The 23,326-nt window shown below is 43.6% G+C and overlaps 1 protein-coding gene across 1 annotated transcript; it reads right to left on the minus strand.

The window, feature by feature from the left end:
* Window positions 1–1,258: 1,258 nt before the first annotated feature.
* On the minus strand, window positions 1,259–14,074 carry LOC309562101 (uncharacterized protein; the record flags this gene model as incomplete). The annotated part of the gene is made up of 3 exons (XM_082266233.1): window positions 1,259–1,654; window positions 1,698–1,967; window positions 13,424–14,074. 3 exons carry the CDS (start codon window positions 14,072–14,074, stop codon window positions 1,259–1,261), a joined length of 1,317 nt encoding a protein of 438 aa, XP_082122359.1.
* Between the last annotated feature and the right edge of the window lie 9,252 nt (window positions 14,075–23,326).

Consider the following 23,326-nt stretch of genomic DNA (forward strand, 5'->3'; position numbering starts at 1 on the left):
CCAAAAGAAAGCTCTGTTTGTGGGAAAAAAAGGACGTCAAATTAGTTTAGGTACAGCGTCGCACGACCGTGCAATTGTCCGTTAAAGTCACGCAGTGCCGAATCGCAAAAAAAACCCTGGTCGAAATGGGGGTAAAATCTTCCGGGGCTTAAGTGGTTAAACAGGTAAAGGTTGAATCAACCAAAATCAATTTTTCAGTGTGTTTGACAACATGTCTCACAGGATTTTGTTTTCTTGAGAAAATATTTTTTTGGGAAATTTGTTTATTTCCTGGAGATCCTGCCAGTAACATCTCTTCCTGTTGAATGCGGACAACACTATGCCTGCTGCATTGTCAGCCTGGGGAATGCACCCCTGGAAGTTGGTTGCCTGATAGGCAAGGCCGCCCAATAACCAACCGAGAAGGCTTGTATGGCAGGCTGGCAATGCTGCTGCTAATTCTAAGGCAGTAACTTAGGTCCATACAAGGTGGATCCCTTTTCAGAGGCGTTACAGACCTGACAGACAGCTCAGAGGTGATATGTTGTCTCCAGGATGCCTGTTTTAACTCTTGAAAGCCTGCAACACCATGCCACAACCTTGTTCGTTACATATGGTTACAGTTGGGCAGGGCTGCTGATATGGCAGTACAACTGGTCATGTGGTACTGAGCCAAGGCCTCATCAGCTAAACAGGGGGGGGGGGTGGTGTCCGGGACAGCTTTATTGTTTATTTCTGCCTAAATTAATAAATTGATTTTACTAGACCACACCCCCACTCCCAAATGCTTACCAGGGTTTAAATTATATTTCCCTGGACCCCATTATGTCAACAAAGGGGCACAGGAGGAGGGAGCAGAGGAGGAACTTTTTTTGTCATTTTCGGGGCGTAGGCAGATAAACTCATTGCCGCTGTTCGGCTGCACCGTGGGGGGTGGGGGTGGGGTGCCCTTCCAGAAAGGCTGTATGGGGCCCCATGAATTCTAACAGCAGCCTGCAGTTGGGTCATGGCACAGCCCCATTCACTTACTTTGCAGCAGTACTGCCTGATGAATATGTACCAATGGTACCATTGTTGCCACACTGCATCTGCAGCATGTTTACTTGCAGCTGCTCTGTCTGGGGGTGGTAGAACCACTGCCCATGTAAAAGAGGGCCTTAGTGTTGTCACCCTGTAATAGGAAGTGCTGTTACTGGCAGGATCTCCAGGTAGAGAATACTGCACCAGATTAAAAAAAAAACAATTTACTTAAGAAAAATGTCTACAGTGAGGCATGATGTCAAACATAATTGAACTTTGTATTTGGGGTTACATACACTTTAAACATCAGAGTCAAAAATGTCTTCGGATGGTTGTCCTCTTTCGGTTGTGCCTTTTCTAACTCCTGCTCCTCCTCCTTCTCCTGTTCTTCCTGCTCCTCCTGCTCTTCCTGCTCCTTCTGCTCCTCCTCCTTCTCCTGTTCTTCCTGCTCCTCCTGCTCTTCCTGCTCCTTCTGCTCCTCCTCCTTCTCCTGTTCTTCCTGCTCCTCCTGCTCTTCCTGCTCCTTCTGCTCCTCCTCCTTCTCCTGTTCTTCCTGCTCCTCCTGCTCTTCCTGCTCCTTCTGCTCCTCCTCCTTCTCCTGCTCCTTCTGCTCCTCCTGCTCTTCCTGCTCCTTCTGCTCCTCCTCCTTCTCCTCCTGTTCCTCTTGGTGGGTCTCGATTTTTAAGTTTCTTCTTCACCTCCTCTTTACAGTTGGTTGTGATTTCCTCTAACATCTCCAGGGTATTAGACTTTCCAACATCCAATCCTGTCCACGTTTTGTCCTTTTTAAGTTGGGACTCAACATAGATCTCCTGCTTCTCTTTTGTTTGTTTTTGTATGGTGTCCTCGGTGACTTGAAGCAAAATGTCTTCATATCTCTCTGCATATCGCTCTGATTTTAATTTGCATTTGCATTCATACACACAAAAAACAAAAATCACCAATAGGATCAAGGCAAGACCGCACATCTGTTAAAAAAAAAAAAAGAACAAAGTATTGAATTAAGCCTCATGTTCTGTAGTACATAGAAGAATCACAAACAAGGCTGCAACATAAATCACACTTCTCAGTAGATCAATGTTCTTATCCCCAGCTGTGACCATCCCTCATCAACAACATGTTTGCACATGCAAAATACACTCTATATTATTAAAAGTATTGGGACGCCGGTGTTCTAAAATTTAGTCGGACCCGTGAAAATTCCGGACCCTCGTCACTTCCGGTCACTTCCGGGGACGCTCCGTCACCACCAGCTGCTGCGAGCCCCGGTGCGCATGCGCACAAGGCATTTTGAAGGTCCGATGAAATTCTAACACTTACGAACAGCTGACTGAGAGGAGGAGGGGCTGAGGTGGGACGCATACACCGCCGCGGGAAAATGTTACAACACCGCCGCGCCATCGAGCAAGGAACATGTTGCAGAGCGGACTTAGAGGAGGCGGGAAGGAAGTGAATACTCATACTAAATAGTAATGATAAAAAATGTTTAGTATTTCTTCTTTTTTTTCATTACTATTTAGTATGAGTATTCACTTCCTTCCCGCCTCCTCTAAGTCCGCTCTGCAACATGTTCCTTGCTCGATGACGCGGCGGTGTGTGCATCCCACCTCAGCCCCTCCTCCTCTCAGTCAGCTGTTCGTAAGTCTTAGAATTTTATCGGACCTTGAAAATGCCTTGTGCACATGCGCACCTGGGCTCGCATCAGCTGGGTTATGACGTAGCGTCACCGGAAGTGACGAGGGCAACACCAGCCTTTACACGCACATGAACTTTAACCACTTAAGCCCCAGGCCTATTTCTTACACTTTCTGTTTACAAGTTAAAATCTGTATTTTTTTCCCAGAAAACTACTTACAACCCCCAAACATTTTATATATATATAATTTTTTTTTTTAGCAACGACTCTGGAGAATAAAATGGCGGTCATTGCAATATATTTGTCACGCGGTATTTGCGCAGCGGTCTTTAACCACTTGCCGACTGCCGCACGACTATATAAGGCAGCAGTCAGCCCCTCACAGGCAAAGTGACGTAGGGGTACGTCACTAGCCTGCGAGGCTCTGGGGAGCGAGCGCGCGCCGCCGGAGGCGCGCTCCCGCTCGCTCACGGACCTCCCCACGCTTGTGAGCGGCGGTCCCGATGTCCGCCGCTCACTGCCGGCGATCGTCGGTTACAGAGGGAGAAAGGCAGGCGGCTAATGTAATCAAAGCCGCCTGTCACTCTCCCCTGTGTAACAGCAGAGATCCTGCTATGTAGGATCGTAGATCTCTGCTGTTACATGAAAAGCCACATCCAATCACAGTAAGAAGCACGCCCCTAGGGACACACATAGCCACTGTATCTCTAATAAAGTTAACCCCTTCCCTACCAGTGTCATTTTTACAGTAACAGTCCATATGTATAGCACTGATTACTGTAGTAATGTCACTTGTACCCCCAAAAGTGTCAAAAATGTCAGTCAAGGGTACGATCTGTCCGCTGCAATGTCGCAGTCCCGCAAAAAAAATCGCAGATCGCCGCCATTACTCGTTAAAAAAAAAACAATAAAAATGACAAAAATATTTCCCTTAGTTAGTAAACACAATAACTTTCGCGTAAACCAATCAAAATACGCTTATTGCGATTTTTTTTTTACCAAACATATGTAGCATAAAACAAATTGGCCTAAAAAGTTAAAAAAGTTTGATTTTTACCATTTTTTGGGGGGGAATTTCATATAAAAAATGTGAAAAATATTGTTATTTTTGCAAAATTGTCTCTCTTTTTTTGTTTATAGGATATGATCAAAAAATCGCACAGGTGATCAAATACCACCAAAAGAAAGCTCTGTTTGTGGGAAAAAAAGGACATCAATTTCATTTGGGTACAGAAACAAATTTGTGATAAAAAAAATTTCAAGTGATAATGTTCCAAAAGATGATAAATCTCGGATCCCTTCAGTGGAGAAAAAAATTCACTTCAATGCGTGCCAAGTAGCAATTACTGATCAGTGATATAAATCCACCATTGCCACTTCTAGGTTAGGGTGACCAGACGTCCCCAGTTACCAGGGACAGTCCCTGGATTGTGGACACTGTTCTAGGACCCAGCCGGATTTGACCAGGGGTGGGGGCCAGGTGGGTGCTTGGGTGTGCTTAAGAACCCCCAACAATTCCTTAAGCACCCTCAAAATTCAGATGCCACTACTTGCATATGTCACAATACATTTCTTTTGTACCTGTACATCCTCTATTGATGCCAGAAGGCTGAGGACTATTTTTTTTTTCCTGTGGAGGGATACAGCTGCTCCGGCCGCATAAGCATTAGACCCAGAAGCCTGATTTTAGGGGGGAGATTGATATACAGCCTCTCAGCTGCTTCCTCAGCCAATAAGAAAGCATTTTTCCCACCCCTTTCCTCAGCCTGCCTGATTTGACTTCTAAGCTAAGCCGTATTAGGAGGAGGTGTCAGCAGATAGATAGGAGGGGGACAGGAGAGGAGTGGAGAGAACACAGCCTGGTGGAGGATGGATTACAAGAGGCAGAGGGATAATTTCTCCTCTGCAGTGAGCCCGTGAGTCTAAAGAAACGGCTTCTGCCAGCAATGAGAGAGCAAAGGTTATTTTCACAGTGTGTGATACAGAAAGTTAGAGGAGCAGCACCAGGACAGGATGTCTGTGTGTTCTATCCCTCCCTCCCTCTCCTCCCTCCATCCCTTCATCCAACCCTCTCTCCATCCATCCATCCCTCCCTCTATTCATCCATCTATCCATCCATCTCTCTCTCTCCATCCATCCCTTCCTCCATCCCCATCTATCCCACCTTCCATCGATCCATCCCTTTCTCCCTCTATCCAACCATCCCTCCCTCTATCCAACTATCCATCCCTCTATCCATCCATCCTCCATCCAATCCCCCCTCCCTCCATCCTCCCCTCCCTCTCTCCTCCACCCATCCCTCCCTCTATCCTCCATCCATCCCTCCGTCTATCTATCCATCCCTCTCTCCCTCTACTTAACCATCTCTCTCTCTATCCAACCATCCCTCCTTCCATCCATCCATTCCTCTATTCATCCAACCATCCCTCCCTCCCTCCATTCATCTATCTATCCATCTCTCTCTCCATCCATCCCTTCCTCCATCCCTATCCATCCCTCCATCCCCATCTATCCCTTCCATCCCTTCCTCCATCGATCCATCCCTTTCTCCCTCTATCCAACCATCCCTCCCTCTATCCAACCATCCATCCCTCTATCCATCCATCCTCCATCCAATCCTCCCTCCCTCCCTCCATCAATCCATCCCTATATCCTCCATCCATTGCTCTCTCCCTCTATTTAACCATCCCTCTCTCTATCTATCCATCCATCCCTCCTTCCATCTATCTACCCATCCATCCATTCATCCATTCCTCTATATAACAATTCATGCAACCATCCCTCCATCCATCCACCCAATCATCCCTCCCTCCAACCATCCCTCTGTCCATCATCATCCAACCATCCCTTCCTCCATCCATCCCTCCTACCATTCATCTATCCATCCATCCAGCCAACCAACCATCTCTTGTTCCATCCATGTAACCATACCTCCAACCTAGGGTTGTCACATCATCCCTTTAATCCAGGACACATATGAATTACACAGGTCCTGAGGCTGATATAATGCAGATAAGGCACCAAGTTAATTTAATTACCACCTTAATCAGCCACAGAACCTGTTATTAAATTATATTAAAAATATTTTTCATAGTTTGTTATAAAATTTTGCAAACAGGTAATTTTTCTACTTCACTGATGTGCGCTGATGAGGCTGCACTGATTAGGCGGCACTGATGGGCACTGATAGGTGGAACTGATGGGCACTTATAAGGCAGCAGTGATGGGCACTGATAGGTGACACTGAAGGGCACTGAGAGGTGGCACTGATAGACATTAATAGGCGGCACTGAAAGGTGGTACTAATAGGCAGCACTGGGCACCGATAGGCACTAATCGGTGGCACTGATAGGTGGCACTGATAGGCAACACTGATGGGCACAGGTAGGCGGCACTGATAAGTGACACTGATGAGGACGCACTGATAGGTGGCACTGATGGGCACTGATAGGTGACACTGATGGGCACTGACAGGCACTGGTAGGCGGCAATGATAAGTGACACTGATGAGGAGGCACTGATGGGCACTGATAGGTGGCACTGATGGATACTGACTGGCAGAACTGGTGGGACTGAAGTGATAATAATTAGGACACTAATAATCAGTGCCAATGTTCCTTGAACATAAGCTGGATATCGGCTTTCTTCTTTCCTCATGCTGTCAGCGTGAGGGAAAAAAAGCCCCTAACCGACTCGTGTTTACATCCTGTAATTAGCTGTGATTAGATGACAGCTGATCACATGGTTAAGGGCTGCATGCTACAAAGGGGTCTACAGGCATGGATGCCCTCCCTCCCATGTACGCCCCCTTCGGCAAAGAAAGCCTGTGCCGTAGCCCATCTTTTGGCTATAGCGCGGACAGAAAGTGGTTAAGGAGCTGGCAAACTATGAGACCCCCCCTCCTGCCAGCAGGGAATGTAAACAAAAGAGCCCTTCAGGTCTGGTATTGATCCCCCCCCCCCAAAAAAAAATAATACAATGTTCTCCACAACCCTGACCCAGTGGTGACTTTTTTTTTTGTTAATATTCATTCACATGGGAGGGGCGGGATCTGGGTTGTGGGCCAGGGGTCCTAGTCCTCATCGACATGGGGACAAGGTGCTTCAGGGGGAGGCCCCCCTCAAAGCACCCCCTCATATTGAGGATATGTGGCCTGGTATGGTTCGAGGGGGGGTGTTCGCTGTCCCCCTCCTTTCCTGGCCAGCATGCCTTGATAAGGGTCTTGTATGGATTTTTTCGGTGTGGTGTTCCCCTTAACCGCTTGCCGACCGCCGCATGACTATTCACTGCGGTGGTCAGCCCCTCACAGGCAAAGTGATGTAGTACTACGTCGCTAGCCTGTGAGGCTTCTAGGGAGCGAGCTCGCGGTCATCACGGACCCCCCCCCCCCCCCCGTGCATGTGCCCGCCGGACCCGATGTCCGCCGGGCACTCGCGATCGTCCATTACACCGGAAGAAAGGCAGGCGGCTGATGTAAACAAAGCCGCCTCTCATTCTTCCCTGTGTAAGAATGGAGATCAGACGGTTCTACTATGTAGGACCGTTGATCTCTGTTCTTACACAAGTAGCCACAGCCAATCACAGTTAGAAGCACGCCCCTAGGACACACTTAACCCCTCCCTCTCCAATACAGTTAACTCCTTCACTGCCAGTGTCATTTTTACAGTAACAGTGCATATATATAGCCCTGATTACTGTAGTAATGTCACTGGTATCCCCAAAAGTGTCAAAAATGTCAGTCAAGGGTCCGATCTGTCTGCCGCAATGTCGCAGTGCCGCAAAAAAAATCGCAGATCGCCACCATTACTCGTTAAAAAAAAAAAATGAAAAAAATCTTTCCCTTTGTTAGTGAACGCATTAACTTTTGCGCAAACCAATCAAAATACGCTTTTTGCGATTTTTTTTTACCAAACATATGTAGCAGAAAACAAATTGGCTGAAAATGTTAAAAAAATTTGAATTTTACATTTTTTTTTTTTTTGGGAAATGTGAAAAAATATTGTTATTTTTGCAAAATTGATGCTATTTTTTTGTTTATAGCGCATGATCAAAAAATCGCACAGGTGATCAAATACCACCAAAAGAAAGCTCTATTTGTGGGAAAAAAAAAGGACGTCAATTTCGTTTAGGTATAGCGTCGCACGACCGCGCAATTGTCCGTTAAAGTCACGCAGTGCCGAATCGCAAAATAGGCCCTGGTCAGGAAGGGGGTAAAATCTTCCGGGGCTTAAGTGGTTAAAATCCATACCAGACCAAAGGGCCTGGCATGGATTTTGGGAAGGACCCTCGCACATTTTTTTTTTTGAGCAGGGATGGCTCATTATTGTTAGGATGCCAGCGGGTGCCAGCGGGTGCCAGCTCCTTAAGAACCAATGACTGTCAGCAGCAGGGATGAGTCACTGATTGTTAGGATACCGGCGTGTGCCCACTCGTAACAACCAGCACAAATCTCACATAAAAACAGATAAAAAAAAACGCTTGTAGATGTGACTTTAAAGCATGTCCATTTAAGTCTATGGACCACAAAATCTCACCGCTCTTGCATTGCATCACACCAAAGTAGCATACGACCTTCCCCAAGGGTCCCCAGCTGTGAATGGACACCATTGAAAGCAATGATGTCTCCTTTGTAATATTGGATTCAGTGTGACCCAAGGAATGTCCTTAGAAAAGGATCCACCACCTTTACCCAGATAAAGTATCCCCAGCACCGCATGTGTTCTGAACTCCACATCAAATGTGTTCACCTTCAGGAAAACTCACTAACTAGATGGGATGGATTTCAAATGATAAAGGTCAGTAGCGTACATTTTACGATTACCTCCAGATCTCTTATAATAAAAGAAAGACCCAATTATTTCATAAAGGATCTCTTTACCATCATTCCAACTCCATCTCCATAAATAATCTGTGCGGGAGCGATAGAAACAAAAAATAAAATAAAAAATCCAATAGTGCAGAAGTCTTCACATTTTCCTTCAGACATTGGACATCAGTGACTCAGGCTTGATGGTCAGTGGGAGTAAAATGTCATAGCATCTTTGGTCAGTAGAGTACTAGTACCCCATCATTGGTGTCAGTGGGAGGAATAGTACCCCATCATTGGTATCAGTGGGAGGAATAGTGCCCTATCATTGGTGTCATTGGGAGGAATAGTACCCCATCATTGGTATCAGTGGGAGGAATAGTACCCCATCATTGGTGTCATTGGGAGGAATAATACCCCATCATTGGTATCAGTGGGAGGAATAGTACCCCATCATTGGTATCAGTGGGAAGAATAATGCCCCATCATTGGTATTAGTGGGATAAATAGTGTCCCATCATTGGTGTCAATGGGAGGAATAGTACCCCATCATTGGTATCAGTGGGAAGAATAATGCCCCATCATTGGTATTAGTGGGATAAATAGTGTCCCATCATTGGTATCAGTGGGAGGAATAGTACCCCATCATTGGTATCAGTGGGAAGAATAATGCCCCATCATTGGTATCAGTGGGATGAATAATGCCCCATCATTGGTATTAGTGGGATGAATAGTCTCCCATCATTGGTGTCAGTGGGAGGAATGGTGCCTCATCATTGGTGTCAGTGGGAGGAATAGTGCCCCATCAATGGTGTAAGTGGGAGGAATAGTGCCCCATCATTGGTGTCAGTGGGATGAATGGCACCTTATCATTGGTGTCAGTGGGAGGAATAGTGCCCCATTATTGGTATCAGTAGGAGGAATGGTGCCCCATCATTGGTATCAGTGGGAGGATTAGTGCCCCATTATTGGTGTCAGTGGGAGGAATAGTGCCCCATCTGTGTCAGTGGGAGAAATAGTGTCCCATCATCGGTATCAGTGGGAGGAATAGTGCCATATTATTGGTATCGGTGGGAGGAATAATGCCTCATCATTGGTATCAGTGGAAGGAATAGTACCCCATCAGTGGTGTCAGTGGGGGGAATAGTGCCCCATCTGTGTCAGTGGGAGAAATAGTGTCCCATCATCGGTATCAGTGGGAGGAATAGTGCCATATTATTGGTATCAGTGGGAGGAATAGTACCCCATCAGTGGTGTCAGTGGGAGGAATAGTGCCCCATCATTGGTATCAATAGTGCCCCATCATAGGTTTTGGTGGGTGGAATGGTGCCCCATTATTGGTATCAGTGGGAAGAATAGTGCCCCATCATTAGTATTGGGAGGAATAGTGTCCCATCATTGGTATCAGTGGGAGGAATAGTGCCCCATCATTGGTGTCAGTGGGAGGAATAGTGCCCCATCATTGGTATCAGTGGGAGGAATAGTGGCCCATCATTGGTATCAGTGGGAGGAATAGTGCCCCATCATTGGTGTCAGTTTAGGAATAGTGCCCCATCATTGGTCTCTGTGGGAAATAAAGTGCCCCATCATTGGTGTCAGTTGGAGGAAAAGTGCTTTGTATCAGTGTGAGGAATAGTGCCCCAGGAGGCAAGCAAAGGGCCACATCTGGCCCATAGGCTGCAGCTTGGAAACCAGTATTCTAAAAGCATGTCCCATTGTTGGTTTCAATAGGTGTAATAATGCCCCATCGTTGGTGTTAGTTGAAGGGATAGTGTCTCATATCAATGAGAGGAACAGAGTCCCAAGGGTCGGATAAAGGTAAGGAAAGGGCCACGTCTGGCCCACAGGCCAAAAGTTTTGAGACCACTGTAATAGAGTAGCACTACTTTAACAAATGTAACATATAGTAATAAGATAAACAGGATATACAGTAAGTATGGACAAAAAACATAAAATTGTTGCGCATTAAGGTAATATAAATAACTGTAAAAACAGCAAATATACAGTAGTGGGTACAGCAGCCACACTAATCTGAAATGTAGCAGATTAAAAAGAAATAAAAACAAAACTGTGGCGCTAAAACCCTATTAGAATGACAGTCCCACTTGAAGATGTGAAAAAGCAATAAAAAAGCAGTCCATGTGTGTCCGTCTCCACATTTAGAAGTAATTCTCAAGCAGAAAACCACCACCAGAAAGCACTCCAACACCAGTACTTCTTCCATAACAGAGATCAAAAAGTGCGCATAACCGGTAATGAAATGAAGGCTTCTCCAATGCAGTCCTGATATGCTCACGGTATGGTATGATATGCAGAGAGAAAAGGGACATCACATAGCGTAGACCGCTTTAAAAGGCTTTATTCTTAATTAAATATATGGTACTCACAAAGAAAGTAATACATCTCGCATGTAATACATGGGCACAGAGACCTCCCAGATGTCCTTAGGGCGTCCCAACTGTGGACCACCAAATCGATGGCCGTCCTGTCTCCTCCAAAGATTGCGGCACGCGCCACCCGCGGGTGGCGTGCTGGGTGGCGCGTGCCGCGATCTTTGGAGGAGACAGGACGGCCATCGATTTGGTGGTCCACAGTTGGGACGCCCTAAGGACATCTGGGAGGTCTCTGTGCCCATGTATTACATGCGAGATGTATTACTTTCTTTGTGAGTACCATATATTTAATTAAGAATAAAGCCTTTTAAAGCGGTCTACGCTATGTGATGTCCCTTTTCTCTCTGCATATCATACCATACCGTGAGCATATCAGGACTGCATTGGAGAAGCCTTCATTTCATTACCGGTTATGCGCACTTTTTGATCTCTGTTATGGAAGAAGTACTGGTGTTGGAGTGCTTTCTGGTGGTGGTTTTCTGCTTGAGAATTACTTCTAAATGTGGAGACGGACACACATGGACTGCTTTTTTATTGCTTTTTCACATCTTCAAGTGGGACTGTCATTCTAATAGGGTTTTAGCGCCACAGTTTTGTTTTTATTTTTTAGTAAGTATGGAAAGACTGTCATTCACATAACGTTTCACCCAGTGCCAGGCAAGGTCATCCAGCACCCAGGGCAAAGATGCAAACTGCGCCCCCACTTTATGATGCGCAAAGTTAGGGGATCCTACACCCAGCAGTCACTCGCTTGTCAAAATCACTGCCGCTGTCACTACTCCTGTCAGCCTTACAACAGAAGGAAGGCGTCCCCATCCCGCTGGTAAAGCATTGCGCCCAGGGCAGCAGACCCAACCGCCCACCCCTTGCCCAGGCCTTGGTTCCATCACAACATGAAAGCTCTGTGCACCTTTAGCTCCATTAATGGTAAATCCCATGCTTGTTCTTGCACTCAAGGTAGGTACCATTAAGCAGTGCGATGACATCACCTGCCTTACCTGGCTCTGTGCATTTTGGTGTATAACCATTTTGGTGCATTTGATGTGGATTTGGGGACATATACAGTGCTGTGAATAATTTACCTGGTTGAAGGTGGCGAATCCAAGGATATTTTTGGGTGGTGAATGAAACACAATTACAAGGAAAGATTAAGATATGACAGCTTAAATGCCCACCGAAGACCAAATAAAGATAAAAGCTATCCCAAGCGCTCAAAATGAGGACCACTCACCAATAAATATAATGGCTATGCAGCTACTTGACTGAGAAAATATAGAAAAGATATATAGTAGATAGACACTCCAAAGTATCTCTATGTATATATAGTAGCGCAAACTTATCAAAAAGAAAAGTGCCAAAAATAATGTACCGACTGCACAAAGTCCCAAATGCAATAAATATTACATAGGCAGCAGGAAAAAATGACAGAAACAGTCCATATTCCTTCACTCTATATCCTGGGATGACAAAATACAGAAGCGTTTTTCTCAAAGGGATCACCACCACCACCGTGCTCCAAGGGGGGAGGAGAATTGCCCACTCACCAGATGCTGTGGCCCAACCCACTTTCGTGTTTGAGCATTCAAGCTTATAATGATGGTCACTGGTCCAGAGTATCCACACCGGAAATCACACCAGCACAGTCAAAAGAAGCTCAGCAGCATATGGAGAGGAAAAAACATAATCCCAATAGCGTGATACCGTTTAAAAGGCTTTATTAACTAAAAACATAAGGTAGCACACTCACATTTCTTGTATGTCATCAAACGCATATCACAGTCACCAATAGGAGAGGGATGCCCTTCGGGAGATGATGTCCAGCGTGACCAGGCGGTATAACCAGGTTTTGTAAGAGGAGTTTGGAGTACCCAGAAGGCGCGACGTCCACGGCGTGGAGCCTGGACATCATCTCCCGAAGGGCATCCCTCTCCTATTGGTGACTGTGATATGCGTTTGATGACATACAAGAAATGTGAGTGTGCTACCTTATGTTTTTAGTTAATAAATCCTTTTAAACGGTATCACGCTATTGGGATTATGTTTTTTCCTCTCCATATGCTGCTGAGCTTCTTTTGACTGTGCTGGTGTGATTTCCGGTGTGGATACTCTGGACCAGTGACCATCATTATAAGCTTGAATGCTCAAACACGAAAGTGGGTTGGGCCACAGCATCTGGTGAGTGGGCAATTCTCCTCCCCCCTTGGAGCACGGTGGTGGTGGTGATCCCTTTGAGAAACACGCTTCTGTATTTTGTCATCCCAGGATATAGAGTGAAGGAATATGGACTGTTTCTGTCATTTTTTCCTGCTGCCTATGTAATATTTATTGCATTTGGGACTTTGTGCAGTCGGCACATTATTTTTGGCACTTTTCTTTTTGATAAGTTTGCGCTACTATATATACATAGAGATACTTTGGAGTGTCTATCTACTATATATCTTTTCTATACAAGGAAAGATTGTTGACTTTGCAACATTGTATTTAGCATTTGTAACACATTTTAGATAAAGTGATTAGTGGGGGATTTTAGGTTCCTTGTATTGTGTAAGATGAATAAAAGTGGCAAAAGTAAGAGGTGAGACATTTTACCTGAGATATCTGTACAGGGGTAAAATTGTTTTGCTTCATGCAGTCCTTTAGAGGCATTGTACAGTTGTTGGCTAATGCATGCGACGACTTCACCAGACAATCCAAGTATCTTCCATCTGTCAATACAATTATGACCCAAAGGAAAACAGCTTTATAGTCCTTTAAACAAGTTATAAAAGTGTCACAACAACTCTGAGAGCTTTGTTGGGTTTTCACATCTTCTTTTCTATTCAAAGGCTCTTTTTGTTGCTCATCTTCTTCATTTTCTGTTTCATGATTGTCTTCTTTCTTTTCACAGCACTTCCCCAAGGGGCTAAAATAGCACGACACAACCAGCACAATGAGAGCTGGTACAAACAGAAATATCAAACTGTACCCAACAGCCAGTAGATGATTGTTCCCAGGGCACACAAACTCCATATCCATGATTTTTTCCAAAAACAAAAGAATCACAGCAAGAAAGGAGGTTTGAACGATGGTAAAATTTTTGTTGATGAAGAAGGTTAGGTTCTGCATTTGGCCTGTTTTGGGTAAAAATATGGCGAACATTGGGTTAGGCTGTACACCAGATGAACGAAGGTGAAGTGTAACCAGAATAAGTGTGAAAACTTGTTCAAAACTCTGAAATCTACTTTCACTTTTGTACCACATTGATTCTATAGGACCAGCAGCAGGATGTGAGAAGGGTGAGGAAATGAAGAGCTGTGCAACACTCTGCAAAGATGAACCGCTCACTATCTGTGCAGCTGCTGTCCTCTGCAATTGTATTAATACAATGCTAAAAAGCTTAATAAACAAAATTAATAAAGTTTAAAAAAAAGTTTAAAGATTAATAGTAAGAGACATAGCAATTAAAAAAAAAAATCAGCAGGAAAATATTAGTTGAGGGGAGATGGGTCAAAAACTGTTAATTAGAGCAGATTAGGGTAAATAATAAGGGGTTAAATAGAAACCAATTTCTTTAACCACTTCAATACCGGGAGATTTCTGGCACTTCGCTCCTACATGTAAAAATCATCATTTTTTTTGCTAGAAAATTACTCGGAACCTCCAAACAATATATATATATATATTTTTAGCAGAGACCCTAGGGAATAAAATGGCGGTCATTGCAACTTTTTATGTCACACGGTATTTGTGCACAAGGGCTGACTGGCAACTTTTAGCCCAGGGGACAAGTACAAACCAGAGACCCATGGTGCAGCTACTCAGCTCCCCTCCCACTCTCCCTGGCCTCCTCCTGACCCCCTTTCCAGGCTGAAGCTCCGCTCCAGGTACTCTCTAACGATCTAATCCTGGTTCCCCCCCTGGCCAGCAGGAGCCAGTTTAGGGGAGCTGGGACAGCTCGGTCAGGGCTGGCTGGAGGAGGAGAGTCTCCAGTGGGGCATGAAACCGGCCTCTGCTCAGACACAGTTTACACCATCCATGCCGGGGTGGGGATGGGGGCTGCGCTTTTTCCTTGTCTTTATCCTGCACTCAGTAAGTCAGCAGTGGGGTCTTTTTACTTCTCTTCGCCAGGAATCCTTTAGGAATGTCTGTGGCAGAAGCGGTGCAGCCTTTTTATGGGGCATCAGAGCAGTCCGGGAGGGGGCAATAGCCCCCCTGCCTCCTGGCCCAGTCCTCCCCTGTTTGCGCAGAAATTTTTCAAATGTGTTTTTATTTGGAAAAAAAAAACAGTTTTGTGAAATAAAAAGAAACAAAAACAGTAAAGTTAGCCCAATTTTTTGAATAATGTGAAAGATGATGTTACGCCGAGTAAATAAATACCTAACATGTCACGCTTTAAAATTGCGCACACTCGTGGAATGACGCCAAACTTCGGTACTTAAAAATCTCTATAGGCAATGCTTTAAAAATTTTACAGGTTACCAGGTACCGTACACACGCTACGAATTTCGGCCGACCGATCGTTCGTCTTTTGTCGAGAGTGCGTGTCCGTAATGTTGGAATGTGTTCTAGACTGCCAGAATTTTTTCTTCCGACAAAAGATGACGTAGCTACGTCCTACGCTACAAAAGAGGATGTGAGTTTGTGGACGTGACCCTTCTGGGCATCTCGCGCTGATTTCGGTAGCATTTGTTTGGTAAACAACATTTCGCTATATTCCGAGACATCGTTTGAGGACCAATTATGATGACCGAGGATGCTACTCTTGCTGTTGTTGGAGTATTTTTTTAATTATTATTATTATACAGGATTTATATAGCACCAACTGTTTGTGCAGCGCTTAGCAAAATGAAGGCAGACATTACAGTTACAATACAATTTGGAACAAAAGGAATCCGAGGGCCCTGCTCATTAGAGCTTACAATCTAAAAGGGAGGGTCAATTGATACAAAAGGCAATAGCTGTGGGGGATGAGCTGATGGAGCAAGTGAAACAATGATATTAGTTAGTAGCCGGGTATTCTTCTTTAAAGAGAAGGGTTTTCAGGGATCGTCTATAGATGGATAGATTAGGGGACAGTCGGACAGATTGGCGTAGAGAGTTCCAAAGGATGGGAGAAGCTCTGGAGAAATCCTGGAGGCAAGCATGGGAAGAGGTGACAAGGGAGCTAGAGAGCAGGAGGTCTTTGGAGGACCGAAGAGAGCGGCCTGGTTGATATTTTGAGATCAGGTTAGTGATGTAGCTGGGGGCAGAGTTGTGGATGGCTTTGTAAACTATTGTTATCACTTTGAATTTTATTCGTTGGGTGAGTGGAAGCCAGCAAAGGGATTGGCAGAGAGGGGGGGAGGACACTGAACGGTTGGTAAGGTAGAGTAATTGCTCTAAGCCGAGTTCTTGGCAAGAAGAAACAAAAGAGGACCTCCTGGTCCAAAAATTGGTTGCTCAACCGTGAGCAATTTTCCCACATGTCCTTGCTGCGGGAGCTACAGGAAAAGAATCCTGACGACTTCAGGAATTATTTGAGGATGACCGATCCCTGTTTTAACCGTCTTCTTGCCTTGGTGTCCCCCTATATTCGGAAGCAGGATACATGTATGCGGGTTGCAGTTACTCCTGAGCAAAGGCTAATTGCAACATTGAGATATCATGCAACAGGGAGAAGCCTGCAGGATCTCAAGTTTACCACAGGTATCTCCCCCCAAACTCTTGGAGTCACCATCCGTGAGACCTGTTCTGCTATAATTAAAGTCTTGCAGAAGGACTATATCAAGGTATGTTTATTGTTTTTCAATTACATTCTATGTGTTTGTCATGTCAACATAATTTGGTTTATTTTGTATGTACATCAAATTACATATTTCATTATTTTGTAACTGCCCTCTGGCCTCATGCACATTGTTGTAATGCTCTTTTTTGTTTTAAACATTTTTACAATTAGCCAGTAACCACCCCAGCATCCTCTCCTATGTGTCCATCAACGCATAGCCTATATTTTATCTGTGTAATTTTCTGACATTCCCAGAATAGATTCTCCCTTTGTATTGTGTATGTTTATTTTCTGCTGTAAAAACTTTCAGTGTGCACAAGGCCTTAATAATGTTTAAAAGCATAGTTCTAGCCACCCACCCATGCTAAATATAAAAGTCAGCATATACAAATACTGTAGCTGGTGAATTACAATATTATGACATTAAGAGGCGAGTATTAATTGTATGTAGATGTTATACCCAAAAAATGCTAAAGATTCCCTTCATTTTGTTCTTATCTTAAAGTTTATAAGCATTTGTGTGCCAAATGTGTGTGTAATAATGTGATGTGCACAAGCACTAATTTTTATATTAATTTTTTCCTACAGTTTCTGACCAACCCAGAGCAGTGGCAGGAAGTTGCTGGCCAATTCCAAGAGCAGTGGGATTTTCCAAATTGTGGGGGTGCTATAGATGGCAAGCACGTCCGCATCGACCCACCACCTAACTCTGGCTCATATTATTTTAACTACAAGGGTTTAGCATTGTAATGCTTGCCATTGTAAATGCTAATTATGAGTTCATTTTTTGGACATTGGGAAGAATGGCCAAAACTCTGATGGCGGAGTCATCGACCAAACAGAGTTTGCTCGGCGTCTACAAAATGACACTCTCAACTTGCCTTCCAGTGACCAAACAATTGAGGGTCTAAATTTTATGTTTGTTGCAGATGACGCCTTTGCTCTTGGGGAACATCTTCTGAAGCCATTCCCTCTGCGAAACCTCACCCCCGAGCAAAGGATTTTCAATTATCGGCTATCCCGTGCCAGAAGAGTGGTGGAGAATGCCTTTGGTATTATGTCCAATAGCTTTAGACTTTTTCTCACCTCAATCAATCTGGCATTGTATAAAATAAATAACGTTGTCCTCTGCTGCTGCATCCTACATAATTTTTTGCGCAGGCATGCAGAGAGATATGTCACCTCTCTGCCAATTGAGAGTGACCCTGCCATGCCAGGGCCTAGTGTAGAGGCTGAAGGACGTGGGGCTGTAGATTCGATGACACCCATGGAAGTAGCCTGTTGTGGCTTGGCCTCCAGAAATGCCCGGGATTTGCAGCAAAAATATGTTGAATATTTTGTTGGTAGAGGGGCCGTTTCTTGGCAGCAATTCCTGCCCGATACAGTTTAATTTGTCTATATTTTTTCTTTGTTGTGAAATTAAAAAAGTTTTAATTTATTCAGGAGTGTGTTTTTTAAATATTTTGGTACATCCCAAAATCAGCATGTTTTTTGTTCAGCATGTGTTATATATGTGTGACTTTTTGAGGGTTAATACATTGATCAGTGTGTTAATCTACTGTTGTCTCTCCCCTGCTGTTAAAATTATATATTTTAACATGTGTGTTTAGTTTACCACTTGCTCCAATAGTGAAATTAGACCTTAATTGTGCCACGTGGTCACTATATCTTATTTATTTTTAACCACCACATGTTTCAGTAAAGATAATATCAATTTTAGAAGATACACGTGCATTTGGGTACATATGTCAAGTATCTTGATTCATATTTTTAGCAGACAATTGAATATGCAAAATACGAAATCGCCAAGCTCAGGGGCGTTGCTAGGTGGGAAAAAGACCAGGGGCTTCAGCTCCCCAGGTAAATTAGATAACCCCTCTCACATTGTAAAGTAGGTCCCACCCAAGGTCCACCCAATGTCTCCTTACATTGGTGGTCATTGGTTAGAAGTCCCCCATACATTGTTGGTGTTTTTTTATTAAACCATTAATGTAATACCAACTTAGCTCCACCTGTTATGTTGTGTTAATTTATGACATCCTTCTCACTGACCACCAATGTAAGGAGATGTCAGTCTTATGTGAAAATAGCTCAGTGTAGAGATATAATTGTTATATATAGGTAATCTAAAGGGAAATGAACAACCAAAGCTGCAATTCACTATATATTACACTGATCTCAGTACACTGATTGCTAGTACCTATAACACTAACATATCGAATCCAATGAGTGCTAGTCCTTAAATATAACCTTGATATGTGTAGACTGAGTGCCACTCAGTCTACAGATATCATTGTGCACTCAGTGTACTAGTGAATATCACTTGTCAGATGGGCACTGGGCAAGAAGGAATACTCATTTTGCCAGGCTGGTAATTATAATTATATTATAATTATAATTAAACTAAACTGCTTTAATTACCTAAAACTATATGAACAGGACAGCCATCATAATTTTTGAGGCACCTTACACAGCTTTAGACCTGCCCCCCCCCCCCCCCCCCACGGGCCTGACCACTACCATTCCCCCAAATATGGCCACTGGCCAGAGGCGTATACCAAATTTGCACTATGTGGGGATTTTAAACGCCATATTTGCTCACTACCCCCCATCTCTTTACCCCCCGCACCCTCTTTAACTGCATTGGCCAGGAGTGTACACCTGTTGCAGCTGCACTGCAGGAATTATTCACACTGTCACCCAGGTGTACTGCCTGGCAAGTGTCACCTATTCAAGTGAATGGGGCCAGTCTTCAAGCCCCCTGCAACTGTGTGAAATGCATGCTCATGTGGGGTCCAAGAGGTTAAAGCAGGTAGTGATGAGGTGATAAACACCTCCTCACCACCTTCCTTTACCCCCTTGGTTGCTGTACTGCACAAGGTTGCAGAGCGCCTGCTCTTCGCTTGAATTGGGCACACTTGGCAGATGCACCCCCCAATCCATATCCTCTAGCCCCCCCCCCTTCTCTATGCCACTGGGCAAGCTACAATTTGAATGAGTGCACAACATGTACAACAAGCAAGTTTGACAACTTAACTTAAGCAACTTTTGAAGATGACACATATTAGGCAAAGAAATATTAGAACACACATTGTTGAATGAAACATTTTTTTATTAAAACAAGGGTTAGGGTAAGGGTTACGGTTAGGGTGTTGTAAAGTGGTTTAACACCAGACTCTCTTGGGTGTGAACATCTAGCTTCCTTATAATTTGTGGTAACTTTGTTCAGTAGGCATGTAACAAAATTTTACGCAAAACAGTTCTTCAACTCTTATTATTTTTGACTAAACAAAAATAGTCATATGCAGAGGAGCCCTGTATAAAAATGTAAAAAACATTTGGACACCTCTTGCACCTCAACAATTAGTGGCCAAAAAATAGCCGAGAAAATTTGTATTTAAAATTGGGAATAAACAAAATGAATCCCAAAAACAAAAATAAAACATTATTAAATCCAAGTAACCTTAACATTTAGCCATCAGGTCAACAAAGTCACGCATTTTGCACTGTAAAGCTGTAGCAGCCTCCTTTATTTTTTCTAGTTCGGAGCAACACTGCAACACATCCACAGTCATCCTGGCAATTGTACAACTGTGAATAACATTACCTGTTATTAAGGCAACAAAAAAAGTAAGGCAATGACAAGCAAGTAGCTGAGGTCATAATTTATAATCATTTGGGGTCCAGTTCATCATAAACGAATTAATATTTTCTACCTACCCTGTGCATTGTTGTGTGTAACCTGCCTGCCCTTATGACACATATACTTCTATGAAAGTAAAAAGTGCAAACATTATGTTCTCTTTGCACTGGTGTCTGTGTCTCATAAACAATTCAACCTGTTGACACAAACAGCTCCTTACACCTCTTCCTCCCCCATGGTAATGCACTTTATACTATGCACATTAGCACTGTATGGTTTCACACCTTGCTAATGTAGCAAACAGGTAGTTCCTTTTAAGCATTAAATCAAATACACAAAAATGGAAATACACAATAACCAACATTAGAATAATACTTACTTGGGCACAAAACAGGCTCCCCAACACTTGGTTCTGTTTGGGTATTTGTTTGACACTCTCTCCGAGTCATAGTAGGGGATCTTGGAGCAAATAATTCAAGATCTGAGGTGGCTGTAGGTGACAGATCTCATGGCTCAAATGAGGGAACTTCGGGAACATCTGGAATGTCCATTGTGTCTGAAATACAACAATAGAAGGTTAAAGAATCTTCCCAAACTCACAGCTTGCCTTTCTTTTGGGAATGTGTCATGTCATCAGGGACCATGTCTTCATTATTTTCCTCCAATGTGGATGGAGCAGGCATGGTGGATTCTCTTCTCCTCATCTGTTGTCTTTGTTTGAGTTTCATTTTTCTTTTTTTCCCTATTTTAAGGTGAAAAATACAATATGGAACAAATATGAGTTATTATTAAAAATCTAAAACAATAATATGCATATATAGTTTATATTTGGATTCATGCTTTTTTAATTTAAAATACAAATACCTAATAAATATAGAAATAAAATACATACTTGACAAATTAAAAAATTAACAAAACTTTTCATATAAATTAGTATATATACATTTCAAACTAACATACACCAAATATACACAATACATATTGCTTGGACACAACTATTGCTTACTTCTTTTCAGGATATGATGGGTGTGACCTAGCTGTTCTTGTTCCCGATGCTTGAGATCTGACCATCTTTTCCTGATTTGGTCCTTGGATCGATCCACACCATAAATATTCTTTAGAGATGAAATTACCTTCTCTAGAATTCGGTCTTTTCTGGAGTTGGGCCTTTCATAATTCTCCAGCTTGCCATCATAGTCGTTTTTCTCCAGTATGGCCACCACCTCAACCATCTCACCCTTGCTCAAAGGTGTGGCTTTGGGTTTTTTCGGAGCCCAACCACTGCGGCCAGGAATGCAACTCCCCGATTTTGCCATCTCCTCCATGAATCTTCTGCCGACTCACGTGTCTGTGTGTCGCATGCAGCCTAATATTCGGCACGTCCACGCCCCTGCGTCAGCGCGCCACTGGAGGCGGAGTTGACGCATGCGCAGTATTTAAAGGCCGCAAGATCGTTCGACGATTCGCCATCCGACAGATCTGTGACAGGAGAACGATCGATCGGCAAACCACGAATCATCTCAGCAAACAAAGGTACAACTTTAGATTAGAGCATGGGTGTTTTGTGGCCTATACAGCTTTTATTGGGCCCAGCTTATGAGAAAACAACATAAACTTTCACTATGTTTTGTCTTGTGTTGTGTCTTGCAGGCATCATGGTTGACAAATTCACGTCACCAGATATTTTACTCCAGTTTATTGATGAATACAGGCAGATGCCGTGTTTGTGGAGAGTGAAGCGTAAGGACTACTCAAATAAGCAAATGAAAAATGCTGCTCTGCAAAAATTGGAAGATTTGCGCAAAACATTCTGCCACAATGCTGACATTAATTATGTCCGCAATAAAATATCCAATCTGCGCAGCACCTTTAAAAGGGAGCTCAATAAAATCAGAGATTCAGAAAAGTCAGGAGCAGCTGCAGATTATATTGATGTACCAAGGCTCTGGCACTTTGAGAGCCTGCGCTTTCTGACTGAACAGTCTGAATCCAGGCCATCGCTCTCCATTCCACTTCGGCAGAGGGCCTAAGTGCTGAAAACCAGGAGGAAGATGTACAGGAGCCAACCTTTACACAGTTATAGCATTTAACAATATATTGTCTGCAATAAATATAATGATGCTAAACAAATATTATCAAGGCAATAATTTATCCTTAATGTAAAGTCTATTATTTTGTGAAACTATTCAAACAAACTTGAAATTTTATATACAATATAACATTATAATAATGTACAAATTTCCTACACAGGAAAGTGTCAATGTGGAGGAGCCGAGTGGAAGCCAGGCATCCGAGCAGCCACTAACAACACAACCCCCTGAAAAAAGAAGGAAGAAAACCAAGAACTTGGAGGAGGCCACTGCTTCCTTCTTAAGCCAGGCCTCTATGGCCCTCCAAAGAAAGCCAGATGAGGTTGATTCCTTTGTCTTTCTAACAGCCAACAAATTACGCCTGATGACAGAGGACCAACGCCAAATGGCCGAGGTCTTCCTACTGCAGGTGCTGAATAAAGGTGTCCGAGGCGAAATCCACGGACACACACACCTGTCCGAAGACCAGCCACCCCCTCCACCTCCACCACAGCCATCACAGCCACCACAGCCACATGGCAGTCAGTGGCAATATGCACCCGATCCCCACCTTCCACCATGGTCACAAGATTATACATATTCACATTTATAAATGAATTACATTTATAATGTGTTTTTTATGTTCCAGATTATTATTTAATTTCATTTATTTGAGCACGGAATGCACTTTTGGTTACAGTTATATATTTTTAAATGAGAAGATCTCTATGTTTATTTTTGTATACATTTATTTTACAAGTAAATAAAATGGTTACTCAAATACTTGCCTATCTTTTTTTTTAATAAATCGAGCATCTTGGGAGTAGGCAGCAATATATGTATTATACGTTTATGAAAAAATTAATAAAGGGGCACATAAATAGTTAGATATTTTCAATTAATAATTAGAGTTGAGTGGACACCTGGATGTCCGTGTTCGGCGGGTTCGGCCGAACTTGAAAAAAAAGTCCGGGTCCGTGTCCCGGACTTTTTCCGAACTTTACCCGGACACCAAACCCCATTGAAGTCAATGGGGA

The sequence above is a fragment of the Pelophylax lessonae genome (genome assembly GCF_965119305.1).
Source record: "Pelophylax lessonae genome assembly, chromosome: 8".
Lineage (NCBI taxonomy): Eukaryota > Metazoa > Chordata > Amphibia > Anura > Ranidae > Pelophylax > Pelophylax lessonae.